Raw genomic sequence first — 24,223 nt, 5'->3', positions numbered from 1 at the left:
TCCAGAGACTGTGCTAGACAAGATAGTATCAAATAACATAATAACATAATATAGCATGAATTTAGAAGAAGAAAATGAGGTCACAGTGTTCGGTATAGACATATGTACAATGTTCTGAGTTACCATATAATATACAATACACAATACTATGCAGTGTACTAATGTACAGTACTATCTAGTGCAAAGCAGAAATGGGATGAGGTACAATTTTAGGTACAATTTACAGTAAGGTGTACGAGTTGTAGTGCAATCCTTCATCCATAAATATAAAGTGTGGGGAGTGGGTGCTACAGTGTGTTTGTTTAAAGTGGGTGTGTGCTATAAAGTGTGTGGAGTGGGTGCTACAGTGTGTTTGTTTAAAGTGAGTGTGTGCGTGTGGATGTGTGTGCTATGTGTGTTTGGTGGTTGTTGTTGTGTAGTGTTCATTCATTGTTCGTTTAGCAGCCTGATGGCCTGGGGATAGAAGCTACTTCTGAGTCTTTCTGTGCTCGCCTTGAGACTCCTGTATCGCTTGCCTGACGGCAGCAGTTCAAAGAGGCAGTTGTTCGGGTGGCTCGAGTCCTTAATAATTCTCTTAGCCTTCCCCTTGCAACGCTTGTAGTAAATGTTCTGGAGGGTGGGGAGCCCCCCTCCAATTGTGCGTTCGGCTGAACGTGTCACTCTTTGTAGTCTGCTTTGGTCTTTTGCAGTGCTATTCCCAAACCAGGAGGTGATGTTGCCGGTCAAGATGCTCTCTATTGTACATGAGTAGAAGTTCTTAAGGATCTTCTGGCTGACTTGGAACTTCCTTAGGCGCCTGAGGAAGTAGAGGCGTTGTCGTGCCTTCTTCACCACACTGTTAATGTGTGTGGTCCATGTCAAGTCCTCGGATATGTAGGCTCCGAGGTACTTGAAGCTGTTGACTCTCTCAACCGGTGCCCCGTCGATGCTGAGGGGGCTGTAGTCCTTGACCCCCGACCTCCTGAAGTCCACAATCATCTCCTTTGTTTTGCTGACGTTCAGGGAGAGGCTGTTTTCCTGGCACCATCCCGCCAGGACCTTGACCTCTTCCAGGTAGGCCCTCTCGTCGTTGGCAGAGATCAGGCCCACCACCACTGTGTCGTCAGCAAATTTGACGATTGTATTGCTACTCCGCTGAGCCACACAGTCGTGTGTGTACAGGGAGTAGAGGAGGGGACTCAGAACACAGCCCTGGGGGGCCCCTATGTTGAGGGTGATGGATGAGGAGGTGCAGTTGCCTGCTCTCACCACCTGGGGTCTGCCAGTCAGGAAGTCCAAGACCCACTGGCAGAGGTCATAGCCCAAGCCCAGGTCCCTGAGCTTGGCTATGAGTATGGAGGGGACTATGGTATTGAATGCCGAGCTGTAGTCGATGAATAGCATTCTCACACATCTGACCTCTGGACCTGGTGGTGTTGTTGTCCAGCAGGGAGCAGTCTGTCCTCTGGACCTGGTGGTGTTGTTGTCCAGCAGGGAGACACTCTGTCCTCTGGACCTGGTGGTGTTGTTGTCCAGCAGGGAGACACTCTGTCCTCTGGACCTGGTGGTGTTGTTGTCCAGCAGGGAGCACTCTGTCCTCTGGACCTGGTGGTGTTGTTGTCCAGCAGGGGGCACTCTGTCCTCTGGACCTGGTGGTGTTGTTGTCCAGCAGGGAGACACTCTGTCCTCTGGACCTGGTGGTGTTGTTGTCCAGCAGGGAGCACTCTGTCCTCTGGACCTGGTGGTGTTGTTGTCCAGCAGGGGGCACTCTGTCCTCTGGACCTGGTGGTGTTGTTGTCCAGCAGGATACACTGTCCTCTGGACCTGGTGGTGTTGTTGTCCAGCAGGGAGCTCTCTGTCCTCTGGACCTGGTGGTGTTGTTGTCCAGCAGGGAGCTCTCTGTCCTCTGGACCTGGTGGTGTTGTTGTCCAGCAGGGGGCACTCTGATGCCCCTCTGTTACGGTGATAGGGACACTGTACAGCTGCGAGTGCCGTCCTTTGGATGAGACGTTAAACCGAGGTCCTGACTGAATTTGGTCGTTAAAGATCCCAGGGCGTCTATCGCAAAGAGCAGGGGGTTCCCTGACGTTCCTGGCCAAATTCCCAATCAGGTCTCTGACATCAAGGCCACATGATAATCCCCCCCCCCTTTAATTGGCTGATATCAATCCCTGTCTCCTTCAGCCATTGTGTAGTGTGATGTGTGCCTGGTGCCAGTGTATGGCAGCCGTTGAGTGGTACCAGTGGTGGTGAAGGAGGCAGTGTGTCGAAGTGTCCTTGAGCAAGACACTTAACCCCAAACTGCTCCCGATGAGCAGGTTGGCACCCTGCATGGTTGCCTCCGCCGTCGGTGTGTGAATGTGTGAGTGAATGTGTGAGGCACAAAATTGTAAAGCGCTTTGGATAAAAGCTGGTATATAAATGCACCATTTAGTGGTTTCTCTGTCACAGCCAGGGCTTGACATTAACACCCACCACCCGCCAACTGCGGGTAGAATTCGGCAGTAACTCCGTCACTCTTACCAGCCACTTTGGCGGGTAGACCGTGCAGCGTCACCGTTTTAGAGTCGTAGTGAAGAGTCTCTTTCTCTCTCTATCTCTCTCTCTCTCTCTCTTACTTGCGTCACTCGTAATGAGTCTGTCTCTCTCTCTCTCTCTCTCTCTCTCTCTCTCTCTCTCTCTCTCTCTCTCTCTCTCTCTGTCTCAAGTAGCCAAACTTTACACTATAAAAACGAACTGGATATTTGGATAGTGTGTGTGTATGATTGTTGGCTGGTGAAAATGCTGAGTGGCTAGTGACTTTGGAAAACCACTAGCCACAGTTGGCTGGTGAGCCAAAAAGTTAATGTCAAAACCAACTCGCAGCTCACGTCTCGTCTCTCCTCTCTGTCTCACCTCTCTCTCTCCTCTCTGTCTCTCCTCTCTCTCTCCTCTGTCTCTCCTCTCTGTCTCTCCTCTCTGTCTCACCTCTCTCTCCTCTCTGTCTCACCTCTCTGTCTCTCCTCTCTGTCTCACCTCTCTCTCTCCTCTCTGTCTCTCCTCTCTCTCTCCTCTGTCTCTCCTCTCTGTCTCTCCTCTCTGTCTCACCTCTCTCTCCTCTCTGTCTCTCCTCTCTCTCTCTCTCCTCTGTCTCTCCTCTCTCTCTCTCCTCTCTGTCTCTCCTCTCTGTCTCTCCTCTCTCTCTCTCCTCTCTCTCCCCTCTCTCTCTCTCCTCTGTCTCTCCTCTCTCTCTCCTCTCTGTCTCTCCTCTCTGTCTCTCCTTTCTCTCTCTCCTCTCTGTCTCTCCTTTCTCTCTCTCCTCTCTGTCTCTCCTCTCTCTCTCTCCTCTCTCTCTCTTCTCTCTCTCCTCTCCTCTCTCTCTCCTCTCTGTCTCCTCTCTGTCTCTCCTCTCTCTCTCCTCTCTGTCTCTCCTCTCAATTAAATTCAATTAAATTCAAATAGGCTTTATTGGCATGAAATATTAACATACTTATTGCCAAAGCAAGTTCAACATACAAACAATAACATATATATTAAGCAATAAAATACCATAATATTAGTAATAACAGTAAAGACAATCAACAAGAAACATGTTAATTTACAAAATAGTCACTCAATCGGGTAGTCATTTTTCAAGTGTGGCCACTCAGATACATGTATTTACAAAGCTTGTTATCTTCATCTACATATTTTGCAGCTAATGCTGTATACTGACTTTTCTCCCCACACATATATAGCAGCTTTTGGTGATCAGGGAGATGGATAAACTGTGGATAAATTTTATTTATTTTATCAAAGAAGACTTCTCTTAGATCCTTGTATTTCTCACAGTATAGTAGGAAGTGAGGTTCTGTCTCAACATCCCCCTGATGGCAAAGTGAACACAGCCTGGCCTCTCTGGGCAGCCAGTTCTGCCTGTGGCAGCCTGTTTCTATGGCTAGGCTATGTCCACTCAGTCTGTACCGTGTCAATGTCTTTCTTAATTTGATCTCATTCACAGTGGTCAGGTATTCTGCCACCGTGTACTCTCTGTTTAGGGTCAAATAGAATTCCAATTTACTTTGAGATTTAGTTGATTTGTTCCAATATTCTATATCATTTTCTTTTTGTTTTGAGATTATTTGGTTGGGCCAGATTTCTTGGTGTCTGTCCTGAAGCCCTGGTGTTTGTGGGCGGAGATTTCTGACTAGCTGGCAGAGGGGACTCTTATCTGGATTCATCTCTTGGCTCTGAAGGGCTTTGTATTGGTAGGAGTGTGGGTCACTTGATTGGAGGTGTGTATAAAATGTGATGGCTCGCTTTTGAATTTGAATGATTAGGGGGTATTGGCCAAGTTTTGCCCTGCATGCTTTATTGGCAGTGTGTCTGTGGACCCTAAGTAGGGTTTTGCACAATTCTGCATGCAGTACTTCTAATGGGTGTTTTTCCCATTTTGGGAAGTCTTGGTTAGTTAATGGACCCCACACTTCACTGCCATATAATATTATTGGATTTATTACAGAATTTAGAATTTTGAGCCAGGTCCTAATTGGGATGTCAATTGGAATTTTCCTTTTGATGGCATAAAAAGCCCTTCTTCCCTTCTCCTTCAGTTCATTCACAGCCATGTTGAAGTTACCATTATGATTTATTTTCAATTCCAAATATGGGTAGCTTTTTGTGTTTTCTAATATGTGTGTGCCTAATTTAAATGTATTATGTGAACTCTGAGACTCGTGTCTCCTTTGAAAGACCATGACTTTAGTCTTCTTCATGTTTATGTTCAGAGACCATGTCTGGCAGAACTGGTGGAGGATGTCTAGGTTCTGTTGTAGACCCTCTTTAGTGGCTGACAGCAGAACCAGATCATCTGCATACTAGGGCTGCAACGATTAGTCGATATAATCGACGACGTCGATTATAAAAAATCGTTGACGAGAAATTGTTGCGTCGATTAGTCATTAATAAAAATAAAAAAGTATTATTTAATCTTTTTTTTTTTTTTTTTTTTTTTTTTTTTGCACTACCTACTGTATCTTTGTGAGAGTGGCTTCTCAGGGTTCCAGACAACATCATGACATGATGATCCCATAGCAAATTTTGGACATTGAAAACATTGTTCCCCTGCAGGAGATGATGATCAGACTAGACAGTGACACACAATACATTACACACGCACTCCTCTCACTCACACACAGCGATCAGAGTAAGACACACACATACACACTCCTCTCACTCACACACAGCGATCAGAGTAAGACACACACACATACACACTCCTCTCACTCACACACAGCGATCAGAGTAAGACACACACACATTCACACTCCTCTCTCTCACACACAGTGATCAGAGTAAGACACACACACATACACAAATTACACAGTACACACCTCTCACTCACACAGCGATCAGAGTAAGACACACACACAAATTACACAGTACACACATTCCTCTCACTCACACAGCGATCAGAGTAAGACACACACACATACACACACACACGGACTCCTCTCACACACAGCAAACAAAAGACCTAGAAGTCTGTCTGATCTGACTCATCCCCCTCTCCCCTTACAGCTGTTCCACATCACCCTCCTGGTCCTGGACCAAGTTACAGCCCCATCAGCCGCGGTGCTGGGGGCAGATGCTGCTAGTTATTTCTTTTTTATTATTATTTTTTTAGTTATTTAAAGTACACTTCCACTTTAATTTGTATTATTTATTTTATTTATCTTGTTATGAGTGATTGCTGTATTGTTCTTCAAATACATTTTCATTTAAAGTGGCTTAAGATCCAAATTCAAATGTTTCATGAGTCATTATTTTAATTTGCTATGGGATCATCATGTTATGATGTTGTTGTTTGGTCCTGACAAGAGTCTCAAAGTCTGGGGTAGAGCTGCCGCGATAACCGCATTACCGCGGTATCGCTGTTGCATCACGCTCACCGCAGAGTTAGGCTGAATACCGCGTCACCGCTGTTTTTTATCATAATAATAAAGTTGGCTTGCGGCTTGCGGCTCTGCAGATATACCCTACTCGGTTCCAAGCGACCCTATTGGTCCAGCCTGGCTCTGCGGCTCTGCAGATACCCCCTACTCGACGCGTCACACTTTGTAGCCTCTGAACGAAAACAGAACGCCGCGCCGCCATCTTTACTGCCTCGCTAAGGATGCATTTCATTCAGGATTTGTTTGCGACAGAACCAAGTGCAATAAACAAAAAAGAATGGATTCACTGTGTATTCTGCCTTATTTATTGATGAAACAAAACCGACATCAACCCAATTTACCACCGAGCGGAGAGTTTAGTGTCACAACAAGATCGCTGATGTGTTAAGTTTGTTGTTGTGATTAGCCTAATACTACAGTCAGCCGATATACACGAGAGGTAACAACGTTAAACCCGGATTTGCTTGGTAGAATACACAATGAGAGGTAACGTTAGCTTTGGCAGAATAGACGCAACGAGAGTCTGGTTAATGTTGTTATTGATTGATTGATTGAAACTGTGTTAAACTCTGGCTTGCTGCAAGCCCTCGGACATCTATGCCCACGGAGCTTTCAGTGTACACAAGCGAGCGGCGGCGGCCCCGCCTGCATCCCCATTCCCCAAACGGAGTAGTACCTGGCTGCAGTGGAAAAGGAACGAAGTACCAGGTGCCTAAAGCGGGTCGAGTCGAGTAGGTAATATGCAGTGGAAAAGCGCCACTGTGCGGTAATTACCGCGGCGGTAGGAAATATTGCGCAAATTCGTGCGGTAAGGAAAATATCAATACCGCGGCAGCTCTAGTCTGGGGTGATGGTAGACAAGCAACTCTGAGGTCATGCTCAATGTCCAATCTGTTCCTCTGCTCTGTCTTCAGCTGGACCAGAGCTGAGAAGCCACTTTCACAAAGATAGGTAGTTTAAAAAAAAAATTATATCCTTTTTTTTTTGTTTACATAATTGGTTTTCGATTAGTCGACTAATCGAAAAAATAATCGACAGATTAGTCGACTACCAAATTAGTAATTAGTTGCAGCCCTACTGCATACATCAGTAATTTTACATTGGTATCGTGCAGAGTCAGACCGGGTGCAGTAGAAAGTTCTAATAACTTTGCTAATTCATTTATATATATATTAAACAATGTTGGGCTTAAATTGCACCCCTGGCGGACTCCGCGACCCTGGGTGAAGAAATGTGTTCTTTTATTGCCAATTCTAACAGCACATCTGTTTTTTGTGTACATGGATTTGATCAAGTCATATGTATTTCCTCCAACACCACTTTCTAGAATCTTGAAGAAGAGACCTTTGTGCCAAATTGAATCAAAAGCTTTTTCAAAATCGACAAAGCAGGAATATATTTAGTTTTTGTTCTGTTTCACGTGAATGTCAATTAGGGTTTTAAGAGTGTATATATGGTCAGAGGTACGATAATTTGGTAAGAATCCAATTTGGCTTTTACTTAGAACACTGTGTTCCGTAAGGAATTCTATGAGTCTGGTGTTGATGATACTACATAGAAGTTTGCCCAAATTACTCGTCACACAGATACCTCTATAGTTTTTTGGGTCATGTTTATCTCCACTCTTGAATTTGAAGTTATGAGTCCTTCATTCCAGACATCAGGAAAATAACCTACATTTTGTGTCAAATTGAATAATTTTAAAATAGCCAATTGGAATTTTTCAGAGCTGTGTTTAATAATAATAATAACTAGGGCTGTCAGTTTATCGCGTTAATTAGATTAATTAATTACACAGAAAATTATCGCGTTATGAAAATTAACTCAAAATGTATTACAAAAAATAAATAAAAAGAAAAAACGTATTCATTCCATAAGAACGTAGAATACACATTTACAGATTTTTTTTTTATATGGTCCATTTGCATGTTCTTGGTATCTGATTCTAGGGCCATCTATGTATTCCCAGTGTCAGAAATACTGTGTCTGTTACTAGGCTTGAGTAAATTGTAATGAACCAAATGAGAATATCAATAAAAAATGTTGTATCTTTGACTGTGAATAACACCATGCTCAAATTTACCAGACCTGAAAAATCTAAGCAAATTAATCAATGGAAGATCATTCAACAGAAGGTTTTGTAGATACAGTACTATGAGGGCAGACATTCCACTCTACTGGTTAAAATTACTTACTCGTGAGTAGTACGTTCGTTGATAATGAAAAATTATGTACACAGCCACTCCAGTGTAAAACAAAGATATCCAAATGGATGGTCCAAAGATGCACACTGACCTGGCTGAGAGAATAGCTGAATATACTGTATATAGATACACAAATGTTCTAGAAGGTTCGGTCATGACATCACCACAAATGTTCTAGAATGTTCAATGTACTACAATGTTCGGCGCTGACATCACCACAAATGTTCTAGAATGTTTGATGTTCTAGAATGTGCGGCTATGACATCATCACAAATGTTCTAGAATATTCGACCATGACATCATACTGTGACATCACAAATGTTCTAGAATGTTCTATTATGACAATTATATAATACAATAACCTAAATATAGCTTTGGCTCCAGGAACAAGTACTGAATTATGCCATCCGGACACATGCAATTTGAAATATGATTATAGAATATCAGGCATAAAATGGTTATGCGATTAATTAGATTAATTAATTACAAATCCTGTAATTAATTCGATAAAATGTTTTAATCGCCTGACAGCACTAATAATAACTTTATTTGTATAGCACTTTTTATACAGAGGTTGCAGTTCAAAGTGCTTCACAACAGTAAAAATAATACAGGCATGAGCGAGCATAGCAAGGTATGGTAAATCACAGTGTTTCACATTAGGATCTAGCATTCCAATAGGCTGTTTACAGTTTCATTCAGTAATACAAATAATAAAATAGTTTAAAATGATTAAGTTTAAAGATAGTCAAAAAATTATAAAATAGAACGGACGTACAACAACAGTAAAAAATACAGGCATAAGCGAGCATAAAATGTTTAAATGTAAATAGCAAGGTTACAGTAAAAAGTGTGATAAGATTGTTCAATCAGATGAAAATGGCCCAGTTAGGAGAATCAACCTTGGCTAGGCGGTGAACACCATGTACCTAACTGGAATGTTAAACAACTTTGAAAAGATTTAGGTCAAAAGTCATCTTCTCCTCACAACAGAGCATCAAGTATTTGCCTGCATTACCTCACAGTAGTAGGGGTGGACGGTATAAACGGTATACGGTATAAACGGTATTAATTTGCTCTACGGTATGGATTTTGACTATACCGTGTAACCGGTACAGCAGCTCTAAAATAGCAATGACGTCATGTAACCACAGCGCGACTAGTTCAATCGCATTTGCCCCTAAAAATAGATAGAATTAGTCATAGATAATAGATATGTGCAAACTGGAAAAAGTTATTTAGGAGGCTTCGCGCAGTGGGCGTGTCAACACGCAATTGTCATTTCATAATAAACACATATCACTGCGGCGCACAGCAAGTTTCAATTTCAGTTCCTGGCATTTTTAACCAGTGGAGAAAGGTAAGATATTTCCCTATCGTTTTTCTTATATGAATTATTCTACGTTAATAAAACATACCTGGTGATCAACTACAGTTTGCTGTAAACATTACGATATGTGTGTAGTGTTATGATAACGACGGCAGCAGCGGGAGCCGGGAGGATGGCTGCAGCAGTGGATTTGCGAATAGCATGCAGCTGCAGAGCCGCAGAGCCAGGGGCTCTTTCAGGTCTGGTCACAGGCCCGTCAAACAGCGCCCCCCCATCACCATTTTGTGTGTCAATTTGTTGACACAATTGTCAATTCTTAAAGCTGAGGATGAGTGGCACCTTTGTCTCAATTCTTATTCAATTCAATTTGCTCTGCGGCTCTGCAGCTACATATGCTTCTAGCAAAATCCAGCCCCGCTGTTTGCAATGGGAGCAGGAGTCTCGACTCGGGACTTATTTTATTTGGAATATAATGACTTTATACACAAAAGTAGCCTAGTTTTAAGTTAAAATATTATACATCTACATGCCTTGAGGATGTCATTCTTTATATAGCCTGCCTATCAGGCAAAAAAAATTATTCGAACAGAAACACTGATACCGTGATATATACCGTTACCGTCTATGCTTCAAATTATACCGTGATATAAATTTTAGACCATACCGTCCACCCCTACCTCACAGTGAAATGCCTGAGCAAAGAGATAGGTTTTAAGCTGTCTTTTAAAGATGTCTAGCGAGTTGGCTTCTCTGATGTTTTCGGGTAGTTTGTTCCACAGTTTTGGGGCATAGTTGATAAAGGCTGCATTACCGATCCTCTTTTGACTGTTTCTGGGAGCCTCTAGTAGTCCAGCAGCTGATGATCGCAGTGTTCTTGCTGGTGTGTAATTTATTAGAGTGTTGGCGATGTAGCTAGGTCCCTGTCCATTTAGAGCTTTGTATGTAAGGAGAAGGACCTTAAAGTCAATTCTAAATGTTACAGGAAGCCAGTGTAAAGCAGCTAAGACTGGACTAATGTGCTCTCTCCTTTTGGTTCTAGTTAGCAGTCGGGCTGCAGAGTTTTGGATTAGCTGAAGCCTCTCTGTGGTTTTCTTAGGGAGACCTGTGAAAAGTGCATTACAGTAGTCTAACCCAGGGGTTCCCAAACTTTTCAGGCCGGGGCCCAGAAAATAAGGCGTCAGAGAGCCGCGGCCCAATGCACATCGTCTGGCTTTTTTTTTTTTTTTTTTTTTTGCCAGGCGACTATATATCACTTCAATCCTATTAAGTTAGTTCAAGTTAGTTATTCATTTATATGTGCTATTTATGAGAGGGCTAACTTGTTGCAAAATAATAATGATAATAATAGTAGCCTCATTAAAATACTATTGTTGCTTCGGTTGTTTTCAGCGTTTTATGTGCATAATCTGTTATTTAGTTTGAAATGTTCGTTGAAATAAGTAGATTTTTCGTTTTTGTTTATTTATTAAGTTAATATAAAACCATATAGTCACATTTTAGAATACAATAGAATAGAATTTTAGAATACAACTAGAAACACTGTCCTGGCCTGCTTCTAAGTTCAGTGGCCTGACAAAAAAAAAAAAAAAAAAAAAAAAAATGTTTATTTTTTATTTTTTTTATTTTTTTTAAATCATCTCGCGGCCCATCCGTGGCTGCTCGCGGCCCACCTTTGGGTCGCGACCCCGACTTTGGGAACCACTGGTCTAACCGGCTAGATGTGAATGCATGAATTAGCTTCTCAGCATCGTTCTGATTAATAAATGGTCGTACTTTTGCTATATTTCTGAGATGGAAGAACGATGTTTTCGTCACTTTGCTAATATGAGAATTGAAGTTCAGTTCTGAATCTATGATAACCCCGAGACTAGTGACCTCAGAGTTGATCTAAGGGGTTAGTCCTCCCAGGTTCTTTATTAATGTTTCTTTTTTAGTTTTGGGGCCGATAATTAGAATTTCAGTTTTGTTCTCGTTTAGTTTCAGGAAGTTCTTACTCATCCATTTATTTATTGCCAGTAAGCAGTCTGTAATGGAGCTAATCGCTGTATCATTTGGTTCAGCAGATATGTACAGTTGCGTATCATCCGCATAGCTATGGAAATCTACATTATGTTCTCTGATGATATCACCCAGCGGTAACATGTAAAGGGAGAAGAGTAAAGGACCTAAGCAACTCCCTTGTGCAACTCCATAGTTGTTGTCGTATATATCAGACATGTGATCTCCTAGTTTAACATAGAATTTCCTCCCTCTGATGTATGTTTTAAAATCATTATCATTCAATATGCCATCTGTACCACAGGCCTTTCTAGCTTTAAGGAACTGGTTTTGATTATCCTTCATGATATCTTCCCATTTTTGTAACTTTTCACATATCTGGCTGGTTTCCGTTTTTGTATTCAGGGGTACAGTTGCAAAGAGTGATGTGAAGTGGTTTGTCCAAACATCCCCATCTTGAATAGCCATTTCTTCCGGCTTATCTTTATTCAATGAGTTCCAGTGGTCCCAGAAGGAGTTCGAGCTTAACACTATGGTCACCAAAAACGCCTTATCACGTCATTCCTCGCCATGCTCATTCTGCCAAAGACGCCGTACCACGTCTTTGATATCAATATTTCAAAAATCTGTGATCGCAATCATATTTCTCCCCCGGAGACTTGAGATCTACTGTTGATCCCCTCTCAACTCTCCAACGGTTCAAGAGCGCCATCTGGTGGCCGATCGGCGGATCGCCCAGACAGGAAACAGGAAATGGAAGCTGGTGCTCATTCCAATTCGGTCCGATCACTCGCTAATAGTCCCAGGACTCGAGCTAGACGCAATGGATAGCAATCCGTTACCAATAACTCGATAAACAACATGATTTGGATGTATATACTATTATACAACCTGGAGATGGATCGCATATTTCTACATCCCATAATAGGAATATTTCTGCTCCACGCTCATCGCCCAACGGCCCGAGGAGACTGGGGTAAGATTCAGTGTTATTTTTTAACGTGTTCGATATAAACTGCTCTGATGATCATATCACCCACACTAGATGAATCATCTAACGTTGGCCACGGAATTATAAACGACCCCCCCCCCCATCCGGTCGACATCAGATGATAAGTAGTAACTTCTAGAAGCACGTCCATTTGAAATTTTTTATCTCGCGCCGATTGCTATCAAACTGTATACAATCATCAATATAATGCATTTAGGCCTATAAATCACGTTCTGGAGAAAGCTGCAGAAAACGATAAAAACATACTTATACTTTAGACCGTATTTTAGTATGAATATGTGAATGAAAAAGTATAACGTTGCTACACCCTGAACAATAGATACTTGATGTTGAATGGGCCATAGTAATGTCAATTTAGCAATACAATTTAAAAAGTTATAGCCCTGCAAAGAAGGGGAACTTCTCCATAGACAAATAGAGCTGGCGTGGGATGGTTTTTTTTTTTTTTTTTTTTTTTTTTATTATCTTTCTTCCCCTCCTTTTTCCCGATTTTTTCTCCCATCCCACCCTTCCTGGTTGTTGCGTACTTTCCCCTACTGTTGGTCCGGGAGACCGGAGACTGTCACATGCTTTCCTCCGACGCATGTGCAGCCTGGGGCAGGCCAACCTGGCCGTGCAGGTTCTCACCGGGGAGAGTGTAGCGTGTGGGAGGCCACACTATCTCTCCTCAGATCCAACCCTCGCTGAGCAGGCGCCCCGACCGAACTGTAAGGGTCGCTGTCCACAACGCCCAGGACCCACCCTTCAGCTTCCCACCCCCTGATACAGCCAATTGTATCAGCGTGAGAGGACAGCCAAGCTGATAGCAACGCCAGGAGCTGGATTTGAACAGGCGAATCCTAGTGTCTCCCGGTGTTGGTGACGAACGTAATCTCCGTGCGCCACCTGCCCCCCCGGGATGGTTTATTAAGAATATAAGCCTGGCGACCAAAGTGTTAAAGAGTCCTCTATTTTGCATAACTGTTTATTTACGTGTTTGTACCTTTTAATTCTGATGGTCTTTTTGTAGTTTCAGTGATTCACAGTATTGGAGGCGTAAGGTATCATTGTGTGGGTTTACGTGTTTCTGGTTTGATATTCTTCTTAACTGTGTTCTAAGAACTTTACATTCTTTGTCAAACCAGTGGTCCTTTTTAGTTTTTCTCTGTTTGTTACCTGATAATTTTAATTTGGACTTTATTGTAGAGTTGTTCCGATACCGATACCAGTATCGGAAATGCCGCCGATACTGCCTAAAATGCTGGTATCGGTATCGGCCGTTCGCTTGGTGGTGTTAGCATTGAACAGCTAACCGAAAGCTAGCGTTAACTAACGTTAAAGGTTTAGCTTAAACGTTACCTTGGCTAAAGTTGGGTCTATTCATAATCCAGCAATAATGGCTGCAGACCTGCAAGCAAAGTACAGAAAGTTGGCAAAGGAGTATTCCAACGTAAATCACATTTTCACCAGTAAAGTTAGTCTTTTCATCTACCGGTAGCTCATGCTAGCTAACCTAGCTCACGTTAACGTCGTCACTAGTGATCGACCACGTTGCGTACACAATTAATGACATGTTGCGGACAGCCATAACAGTGACAATGTTTAGCTTTTAGTGCCAAATGATAAGAGTCTGAGGGAGTCTAAGAAGAGCGGAGTCTCAAAAGAGAATGTTGAATATTTATTGTGCAAAAATCACAACAGATCCTCTGCTACTTCAACGGAGCCTTGTAGACTGAGTAGGGTATATCTGCAGAGCCACTGGGTAGTGAGTGCAACACCGTCTAATGTCCGTGTGGATCATTGGAGTAGGGTATATCTGCAGTGCTGCAGCCCCATACTCATTGATTAATGATACTAATACAAATCTATACAATCACCTATTGTTGAATAAATACCATTACTTTCTAGTTGTTACTAAAAAACAGTATATATAAAACAGTATCTGTAAAAAAATATATATATATATATATATATATATATATATATATATATATATATATATATATAATTTATATAATATCTTTTTTTATTTTTGTATGTATGCACTGGTATCAGATAAGCTTAGGTATCGGAATCGGATCGGAAAGGAAAAAATGGTATCGGAACATCTCTACTTTATTGCAGTTCTTTCAAATATATAATTTATGTGTTCTACAGCTAGGTTGACTCCTTCAACACTGTTAGAGTATGGTGTGGCTAGGAACGTATCTAACAGTGATTGTATCCCATCACTGGCGATGGCTCTCTGGTAGTCCTGCATGCTGTTCTGGGACCATCTGTAGTATTTGGGGATGTTGTGTAGTTTACTGGGCTGTGTAGGGGGATTTTTGAGAGACTCAGTTATTTTCATGTATGCAGTGATCTGACTGTGGTCGGAGAGTGGGGTCAGATGTTTGACTGTGAATGAACTGAAAGATACTGGATCCAGATCTGTTATCATGTAATCTACTGTGCTGCTGCCAAGGGATGAGCAGTAAGTGTACCTTCCTTGTGAGTCCCCTCTCACACGCCCATTGACAAGGTAGAGACTCAGTCCTCTGCAGAGCTGTAATAAGTCCTTCCCATTTTTGTTTATGGAGGTGTCATGGTTATTTCTAGGGGACGGGTTTACATGGTTGCATATGGTGTGGTCAGATATAAATTTGTCTCCATGTGTACTGGTGAAATCAGGGTGGGTTCCCGTTCGGGCATTAAAGTCACCGCAAACAAGCACATGACCTTGACTTTGATAAAACATATTTCTGACTCAAGGTTGGAGAAGATGTCCTCTGAGTAATATGGAGACCCAGTGGGTGGTACATATATTCCACAGATAAATAGATCTCTTTGAGAGGGGATTGCTTCTTTTTTTAGTTTTAACCAAATATGATTGTTCCCGGTTTTTAGAATCTGTATTGACTGGTGGAGTTGTGATTTTTACCAAATTATCAATCCCCCTGAGTCTCTGCCCTGACTAATATGTTTTATTTGATGGCAAAATGACCTCTCTATAGTGTGGAGGACAGTGTGTGGCTACCTCCTCTCTACACCATGTTTCAGTTAGAATTAAGAGGTCATTGTTTGTTATAGCCTGTAAAAAATCAGAGTCTCTACTCTTCAGGCCGAATGTTGAAGAGCAAAGACCCTGTATGTTCCAACAACTGATAGCAAATGATTGCATTTTTGTACAAAAAAATATATATAAAGGTGTTCAAAGGTATAAAGGTCTCTCCTCTCTCTCTCCTCTCTGTCTCTCCTCTCTCTCTCCTCTCTCTCCTCTCTGTCTCTCCTCTCTGTCTCTCCTCTCTGTCTCTCCTCTCTGTCTCTCCTCTCTGTCTCTCCTCTCTGTCTTTCCTCTCTGTCTCTCCTCTCTCTCCTCTCTGTCTCTCCTCTCTGCCTCTCCTCTCTCTCTCCTCTCTGTCTCTCCTATCTCTCTCTCCTCTCTGTCTCTTCTCTCTCTCTCCTCTCTGTCTCTCCTCTCTGTCTCTGTCTCTCTCTCTCCTCTATGTCTCCTCTCTGTCTCTCCTCTCTCTCTCCTCTCTGTCTCTCCTCTCTGTCTCTCCTCTCTGTCTCTCTGTCTCTCCTCTCTCCTCTCTGTCTCTCCTCTTTGTCTCTCCTCTCTCTCTCTCCTCTCTGTCTCTCCTCTCTGTCTCTCTGTCTCTTCTCTCTCTCTCCTCTCTGTCTCTCCTCTCTCTCTCATCTCTGTCTCCTCTCTGTCTCTCCTCTCTCTCTCCTCTCTGTCTCTCCTCTCTTTCTCTCCTCTCTCTCTCCTCTCTGTCTCTCCTCTCTGTCTCCCCTCTCTCTCCTCTCTCCTCTCCTCTCTGTCTCTCCTCTCTGTCTCTCCTCTCTGTCTCTCCTCTCTGTCTCTCCTCTCTCTCTCCTCTTTATCTCCGCTCTGTCTCCTCTCTGTCTCTCCTCTCTGTCTCTCCTCTCTGTCTCTCCTCTCTGTCTCTCCTCTCTGTCTCTCCTCTCTCTCCTCTCTGTCTCTCCTCTCTGTCTCTCCTCTCTCTCTCCTCTCTCTCTCCTCTCTGTCTCTCCTCTCTCTCCTCTCTGTCTCTCCTCTCTGTCTCTCCTCTCTGTCTCTCCTCTCTCTCTCCTCTCTCTCTCCTCTCTGTCTCTCCTCTCTCTCCTCTCTGTCTCTCATCTCTGCCTCTCCTCTCTCTTTTCTCTCTGTCTCTCCTCTCTCTCTCTCCTCTCTGTCTCTTCTCTCTCTCTCTCCTCTCTGTCTCTCCTCTCTGTCTCTCCTCTCTGTCTCTCTCTCTCCTCTATGTCTCCTCTCTGTCTCTCCTCTCTCTCTCCTCTCTGTCTCTCCTATCTCTCTCCTCTCTCTCTCTCCTCTCTGTCTCTCCTCTGTCTCTCTGTCTCTTCTCTCTCTCTCCTCTCTGTCTCTCCTCTCTCTCTCTCATCTGTCTCCTCTCTGTCTCTCCTCTCTCTCTCATCTGTCTCTCCTCTCTGTCTCTCCTCTCTGTCTCTCCTCTCTGTCTCTCCTCTCTGTCTCCCCTCTCTCTCTCCTCTCTCCTCTCCTCTCTGTCTCTCCTCTCTGTCTCTCCTCTCTGTCTCTCCTCTCTGTCTCTCCTCTCTCTCTCCTCTCTCTCTCCGCTCTGTCTCCTCTCTGTCTCTCCTCTCTGTCTCTCATCTCTGTCTCTCCTCTCTCTCTCCTCTCTCTCTCCTCTCTCTCTCCTCTCTGTCTCTCCTCTCTGTCTCTCCTCTCTCTCTCCTCTCTGTCTCTCCTCTCTCTCCTCTCTGTCTCTCCTCTCTGTCTCTCCTCTCTCTCTCCTCTCTGTCTCTCCTCTCTCTCTCCTCTCTCTCTCTCCTCTCTCTCTCCTCTCTGTCCCGCCCCCCAGACGCATGTGTGCATCCAGCAGACGGCGTTGGATCTGATTGGCCGAGGCTACGAGGTCCACATCGTGGCTGACTCCACCTCCTCCCGCAGTATGATGGACAGGATGTTTGCTCTGGAGGTACGGGAGAACCCTGGCGACATCCTGGTAACAGTGTGGTTAAGGTTATGGTTAGTTTAAGGTAACAGTGTGGTTATGGTTAAGGTTATGGTTAGTTTAAGGTAACAGTGTGGTTATGGTTAAGGTTATGGTTAGTTTAAGGTAACAGTATCGTTAAGGTTATGGTTAGGGTTAAGATTATGGTTAACTATAATCTTAACCCTAACCATAACCTTAACCACACTGTTACCTTAAACTTTAAGGTAACAGTGTGGTTAAGGTTAGGGTTAAGGTTAGATTCAAGATTCAAGAGGTTTATTTGTCACATACATACCAGGGCATACAGTGAAATGCGGGTGGTCATGCCTGCATCGATTGTGCAATAATAAAATAGACATAAAAAAACAGGTAATAAGAAGACATAAGATGTGCATGATAAAATAGACATGCTAAATTCCTGAGAAGGCACTGGTTCCTATGTACGCTACTATACAATATACAATTTTAACTCCGTCATTATGCTATACTTTTACAATATCTAAACCAGTGTTTCTCAACTGGTGGGTCGCGACCCAAAAGTGGGTCGCGGGGCCATTTTGAGTGGGTCGCGCATGTGTGTGTAAAAAAAAAAAAAGAAAAAAATAAAGTAAAAAGATTTTTTTTTTTTTTTACTTTTTTTTTGCACTACCTATCTTTGTGAAAGTGGCTTCTCAGCTCTGGTCCAGCTGAAGACAAAGCGGAGGAACAGATTGGACATTGAGCATGACCTCAGAGTTGCTTTGTCTACCATCACCCCAGACTTTGAGACTCTTGTCAGGAGCAAACATCATCCCCAGTTATCCCATTAGTTAGGGCAGCAAATTAGACCCGGGTAACTACCGCCCTGTTTCTATCCTTACATCCATCTCGAAAGTCATGGAAAAAATAGTATACGAACAGATCGAAAAGTACCTCGCGGAAAAAAATCTAATCTACGAATTCCAATCTGGCTTCAGAACATCCCACTCCACTGACACATGCCTTCTCTACTTGAACGACCACATCAAACAAGAGGTGGACGCGGGCAAATACTGCGGCATGGTCATGCTGGACCTACAAAAGGCCTTCGACACTGTCAATCACACCATTCTGATTGACAAGCTAAAAGCAATTGGTTTTGATAGTTTATCAGTGAGCTGGATACAATCCTACCTGGAGGGGAGGGAACAGATGGTGGAAGTAAACGGTACCCTATCCCCCCCCCTCACAGTGAGCTGTGGTGTTCCACAAGGAAGCATACTAGGGCCGCTACTATTCCTAATTTATGCAAATGACATGTCGTCAGCTTGTGACTGCAACTTGTTCCTGTTTGCGGACGACTCAGCCCTGCTGGTCTCTGACAAGAACAAGTTACAGGTTCAAAAAGCCCTCAGCTCGGAACTAGGCAAAATCTGCATATGGCTCGCCGACAACAAACTATCATTACACATGGGCAAAACAGAGTCCATTCTCTTCGGTTCAAATAACAAACTCAGCAAGACCGACGGCTTCTCGGTTACAGTGGGTGCCAATATTATCACAAGGAAAGATGAAATTACCTACCTGGGTTCCATCCTAGAGGCTAATCTTTCCTGTGACAAAATGGCATCCAATGTAATAAAAAAAGTCAACCAACGAACGCGATTCTTGTACCGGATCTCCTCTCTGGTAAACAAGAATACCCTGAAGACTCTAGCAGGAGCACTCATTCAAGGGTACTACGACTATGCTTGCACCTCATGGTACCAAAGCACCTCAAAGGCACTAAAAAACAAATTACAAACATCTCAAAACAAGCTAGTCAGACTACTACTTGACCTGACTCCTAGAACCCACCTCACCCCTGCCCACTTTGACAACCTAGGATGGCTTAGAGTAGACGACAGAGTACAGCAACTTGCAATGGGCCTGGTCTACAAGATACACTATGCGACCAAGGTACCCATGTACATGTCAAAATACTTCCCAAAGGTCAGTGAATACCACGATCACAACACCAGAGGGAGCTCCACAAATCATGTAAAACCCAGATTCGGCTCAAACAAGGGACTAAACACGTTTCGCAATTATGCCACATCAATGTGGAACGCCCTGCCTAAAGCTGTAAAGGAATGTGAATCACTACCCACCTTCAAAAACACTCTCAAAAAACACCTACGTGAGACTGCAATTCGAAACTGGCCCCTACAAATGTCCTAACCTAGTTGTACAGTAAATGACCAAGTAAGGCTTTGTCAATATTCCAATGTACAGTGTAAAATGTGTGTGTGTCCCCTACCCAACCCCCCCCCCCCCCCCCACCTCCAATGTACAGCCCTCACCCAACCCACCCAACCCCACCCCACCAACCTCCTCCAATGTACAGTTTCTATGCCAAATGTATATACACTCCTTTTCTGGACACTATCACAAACAGTACTGTATTTGCAAATCTGATATGTCATAAATGTATAGATGTAGCAGTACTGTCTATCTGTATGTCATGTATGTCATATATGTTATGATGAATTGAAAATGGGGGACCCTGATGTAAACAAGACGAAAGTCTTTCTCTGGTCTGCATCCCCTTAACAATTGTATGTATTGAGATGTACTGTACTGTACCCATTCTGCAATCTGTTAATAAACTTTTCAATCAATCAATCAATCCCTGTATGTTAAGCTAAGAAGTCTGCTAAGAAGGATATATTATTTATTATTATTTTATTTCATTGTGTTTTTAGCCCTTAGTTGCACTTTTGTTGCAACCCCAGTTATCCCATTAGTTCCCCCAAACGTAGGTCTGTTATGTTAAGCTAAGAAATCTGCTAAGAAGCATAATTATTTATTATTATTATTTAATTTCATTGGGTTTTTAGCCCTAGTTGCACTTTTGTTGCAACCCCAGTTATCCCATTAGTTCCCCCAAACTTAGGTCTGTTATGTTAAGCTAAGAAATCTGCTAAGAAGCATATTATTTATTATTATTTTATTTCATTGGGTTTTAGCCCTAGTTGCACTTTTGTTGCAAACTCAGTTATCCCATTAGTTCCCCCAAATTTAGGTCTATTATGTTAAGCTAAGAAATCTGCTAAGAACCATATATTATTTATTATTCTTTTATTTCATTGGGTTTTTAGCAATAGTTGCACTTTTGTTGCACTTTTTGTGTTTATTTCATGTTTTGAAAGATTGCGTATTACTGCAAATATTTTTTCTTCTACATAAATCATAGTGGTTAAAAATTTTGGGTCGCGACTTAATGACTAAGGAAAATGTTGGGTCCCGAGGCTAGACCAGTTGAGAACCACTGATCTAAACTATACTATAGAACCACGTCTGTTCTTTCCTTAAAGTGACTTTTATATTCCTCATTCCTTTAAAGTGATTTTTCCATTTTGTTTAAAGTGACATTTTGTGTAAAGCGATTGCAGCATGTGTGTTGTGTGTGTGTGTGTGTGTTTCCTGAAAATGTTAAAAGTAAAACATTTATGTTAAAAGGTACTTATTTTTAATACATGCACATTGTACATTTTTATAAAAACATAAATATATGACCTATATATTTCTGTGGTCGATAAGTAAGATAAGTACTTTATTTAGTTACTTTCCCTCTCTTTCCCCCTCCCTCTCTCTCCCCCTCCCTCTTTCTCCCTCTGCCTCTCTCTCTCCCCCCCCCCCCCCCCCCTCTCTCTCTCTCAGAGAATGGCCCGGGTGGGCGTCATCATCACCACCAGTGAGGCGGTGCTTCTCCAGCTGGTGGCGGACAAAGACCATCCCAAGTTCAAGGAGGTCCAGAACCTCATCAAAGCCAGCGCCCCGGAGTCTGGCCTGCTCTCTAAGATCTAGAGTCTGGCCTGCTCTCTAAGATCTAGAGTCTGGCCTGCTCTCTAAGATCTAGAGTCTGGCCTGCTCTCTAAGATCTAGAGTCTGGCCTGCTCTCTAAGATCTAGAGTCTGGCCTGCTCTCTAAGATCTAGAGTCTGGCCTGCTCTCTAAGATCTAGAGTCTGGCCTGCTCTCTAAGATCTAGAGTCTGGCCTGCTCTCTAAGATCTAGAGTCTGGCCTGCTCTCTAAGATCTAGAAGGGTCCAGGCATTATGTCACAGAAGGACACGGTAGAAGTTCTCTTTCAAAGTGAAACTCCTAACTATGGACTAAGTATGCTGTTGTAAGCAAAGTAGAAGGGCGAACACAAGATAATACTTGTGTTATTTAGTGTTCATTTGGGTAATCGTCATTGTTGTTGTTATTGTTGTTGTTGGCCTCAGGACATATTCTGGCTCAACACTTCATTTGTCTTTCTTTGCTTTCTGTTACTGACTTTTAACACATCCACCGCCGTTCACGCTGTACAGCGTTATTGCCCGCCATGCGTTGTCTGCCACACCACGCTGTACAGCGATATTGAGATCAATATTTCATTTTTTCGCCATGGCATTCATAATTCATATATACACCTCCGGCGCTGCAGCTGGACCCTACGGCTCAATACAACGACGGCTCAATACCGCCGCCTGGTGGATGGTCGGGGCGAGTTACACTCGAACAACAGGAAGTGAGAGGTGTGTGTCGATTAAATTCATCCGGCCGTCAGATATTTTCGCAAGGCTCCCGACAGACACTATGTACATAATGGATCGCTTTATAAACTTAATAATCGATATGATTTCGGCGTTTATTGCGACATACAAACCGGAAATGGACCTAGGCGATCGGCGTTGTATACATGGGATCTTTCATCGCCAGTCTCATTGACGCACGGTAAGAGGACGCTAACGTCATTTTCAGCCCAATTGTTCATTCATTTCACTGTAAACCGATCTGATCAATATATCACCCATACTACATAAAGCATTTACTGACGATCACGGAATTATAAACAACCCCCCCCCCCCCCCCTGAATTTTTTAATATAGCGTGTATCGGGAATAAACGGCAATCGATAATCTATATATGCGTTTATGCCTATAACTAGCGTTCTAGGAATTACTGCAGAAAACGATAAAAACATACTTATATTCTAGAAGGTATTTTTGTATGAATGTTTGAATGAAAAAGTATAACGTTCCTACATCCTGAACGATAGATAATCGATGTTGAATGGGCCATAGTAATGTCAATTTAGCAATACAATTTAAAAAGTTATAGCCCTGCAAAGAAGGTGAACATCTCCATAGACTTATAGTGGTGGCAGACTGGCTATATTGATGGATATAAGTCATGGCAGGGAATGTGTTAACATGAGTTGCCTGTTATTTTGTTGTTGTTGTTTTCCCCTCTAGCCTACACACCTGTTAACCCTTTCACCACACAACAGAAGGTTAACCCTTTCACTACCACACTGCAGAAGGTTAACCCTTTCACTACCACACTACAGACGGTTTACGACCGTCTGTAGTGTGGTGGTGAAAGGGTTAACATTCTGTAGTGTGGTAGTGAAAGGGTTAACACTTTGTCGTGTGGCAGTGAAAGGGTTAACCTTCTGTATTGTTGCAGTGAAAGGGGTTAACCCTTTGGTAGTGTGGTAGTGAAAGGGTTAAGCAAATTTTTTTTATGACTTATACTTTATTGAGTTTTCTTTTTTCTTTTTGCACACAGCACTTCAGGACAATACAAATGAATGATGACATATCTCTGTGAATCAACATGGGTCAGTCCTGAAGGACAACACACACACCTAGACCACTAGCGTCCAGGCTACAATGACACCCCCCCCCCACATGTGAAAAAAATAAACGGAAAATTCAACAAAAAAACAACAACCCGGAAATAGAATGAAAACTAATAACAAAACAAAAACAAACAACACAAAAAAAATATATATATTTGACTACATTACATCGAAAATAAAGCTACAATAAATATTTTGTGATAAATGGCATTTACTGGAATATTCTGGCATACACAAAAAACGTTGTAATTTTTCGGCCTATTTATGAATAGTTTTCAAATAAACGCTAGATTATCGATAGTATACCGGTATGTGTACTTATGCACGCTAGAGAAGCGATCTGAAAAATATATTCTCATTTCCTGATCAGCGAGCACACACACACACACACACATATGGGACACGTTGATATCTCTGTGAAAAAAGTTCTGATTATACCAAGACTGGTCAAATAAATTGCTTCCCTCAGATCAGATGTTATCCAAAAAGATTATTCCAATTCCTGATCGCCATTCCAAATATCGATCGGGTTTATTGATTCAGCGTTGGGTACAGTAAATATATATTCCACGCGTTTTCCGGACCGGCGATCAACTTGGGTCTTTTCAGATGCCTCGTCGGAAAGTAACATGAGGCTGGACCGCCCCCCCCCCATCAGTCTAAACGAATGGGGGGCAGTTACACAGGGAGAGACAATAGGTGGCGGTATTTTCCCAATTGAGCTCAGAGAGAGTCTGCAACACTAGCGTGAGGCTCGATTGATGAAATATGAATTAAAATCGCTAATAAAAAAAAATACGACAAACAAACGCTATATGGCCTTGGTGGCACTCAACTGGCGGCATGAACTAATGACAATGCGTCCCTGGCACCAGTGGCGGCCGCTGGGTACTTCGCCACTAGGGGCGCTATACCAAATATTTTGCGAACATGTACAGTACAGTACTGTACCACGCAAGACTCATGGCAAGACGTGAGCGATTCGACTCACGCTCACGGCAATGAATCGGCTCTTATGAACGAGTCGCTCAGCTGTTACTACAACAACACACAACCAGTCAAATAAAGTATAGTCTAGACTCTAATTCACAACTTGAAACACAATATAAATAGAAAAGTTAGAAACAAAACTCGCCCGTCTCCAAACACAGGCAGATCTCTCCCTCTCTCCTTCTCTCTCTCACACACAGCGCGACGTGGAATCGATTCGTTACACAATCA

At 42.8% G+C, this 24,223-nt stretch overlaps 1 protein-coding gene across 1 annotated transcript in view; it reads left to right on the top strand.

Annotated features, from left to right (window-relative positions):
* isoc1 (isochorismatase domain containing 1) overlaps positions 1 to 22,698 on the top strand; it is a 46,772-nt gene extending 24,074 nt beyond the window's left edge. The window contains exons 4-5 of the mRNA XM_084326252.1: positions 17,238 to 17,354; positions 21,033 to 22,698. Of these exons, the coding sequence (XP_084182378.1) occupies positions 17,238 to 17,354; positions 21,033 to 21,179 (264 nt within the window). The 3' untranslated portion in view covers positions 21,180 to 22,698. The remainder of the gene's footprint in view (positions 1 to 17,237; positions 17,355 to 21,032) is intronic.
* The last annotated feature ends 1,525 nt before the right edge of the window (positions 22,699 to 24,223 follow it).

The sequence above is a fragment of the Notolepis coatsorum genome, assembly GCF_963971535.1.
Source record: "Notolepis coatsorum genome assembly, chromosome: 12".
NCBI lineage: Eukaryota > Metazoa > Chordata > Actinopteri > Aulopiformes > Paralepididae > Notolepis > Notolepis coatsorum.
The sequence above is the reverse complement of the archived record's forward strand: the minus strand, read 5'-3'. Positions and strand labels throughout refer to the sequence as shown.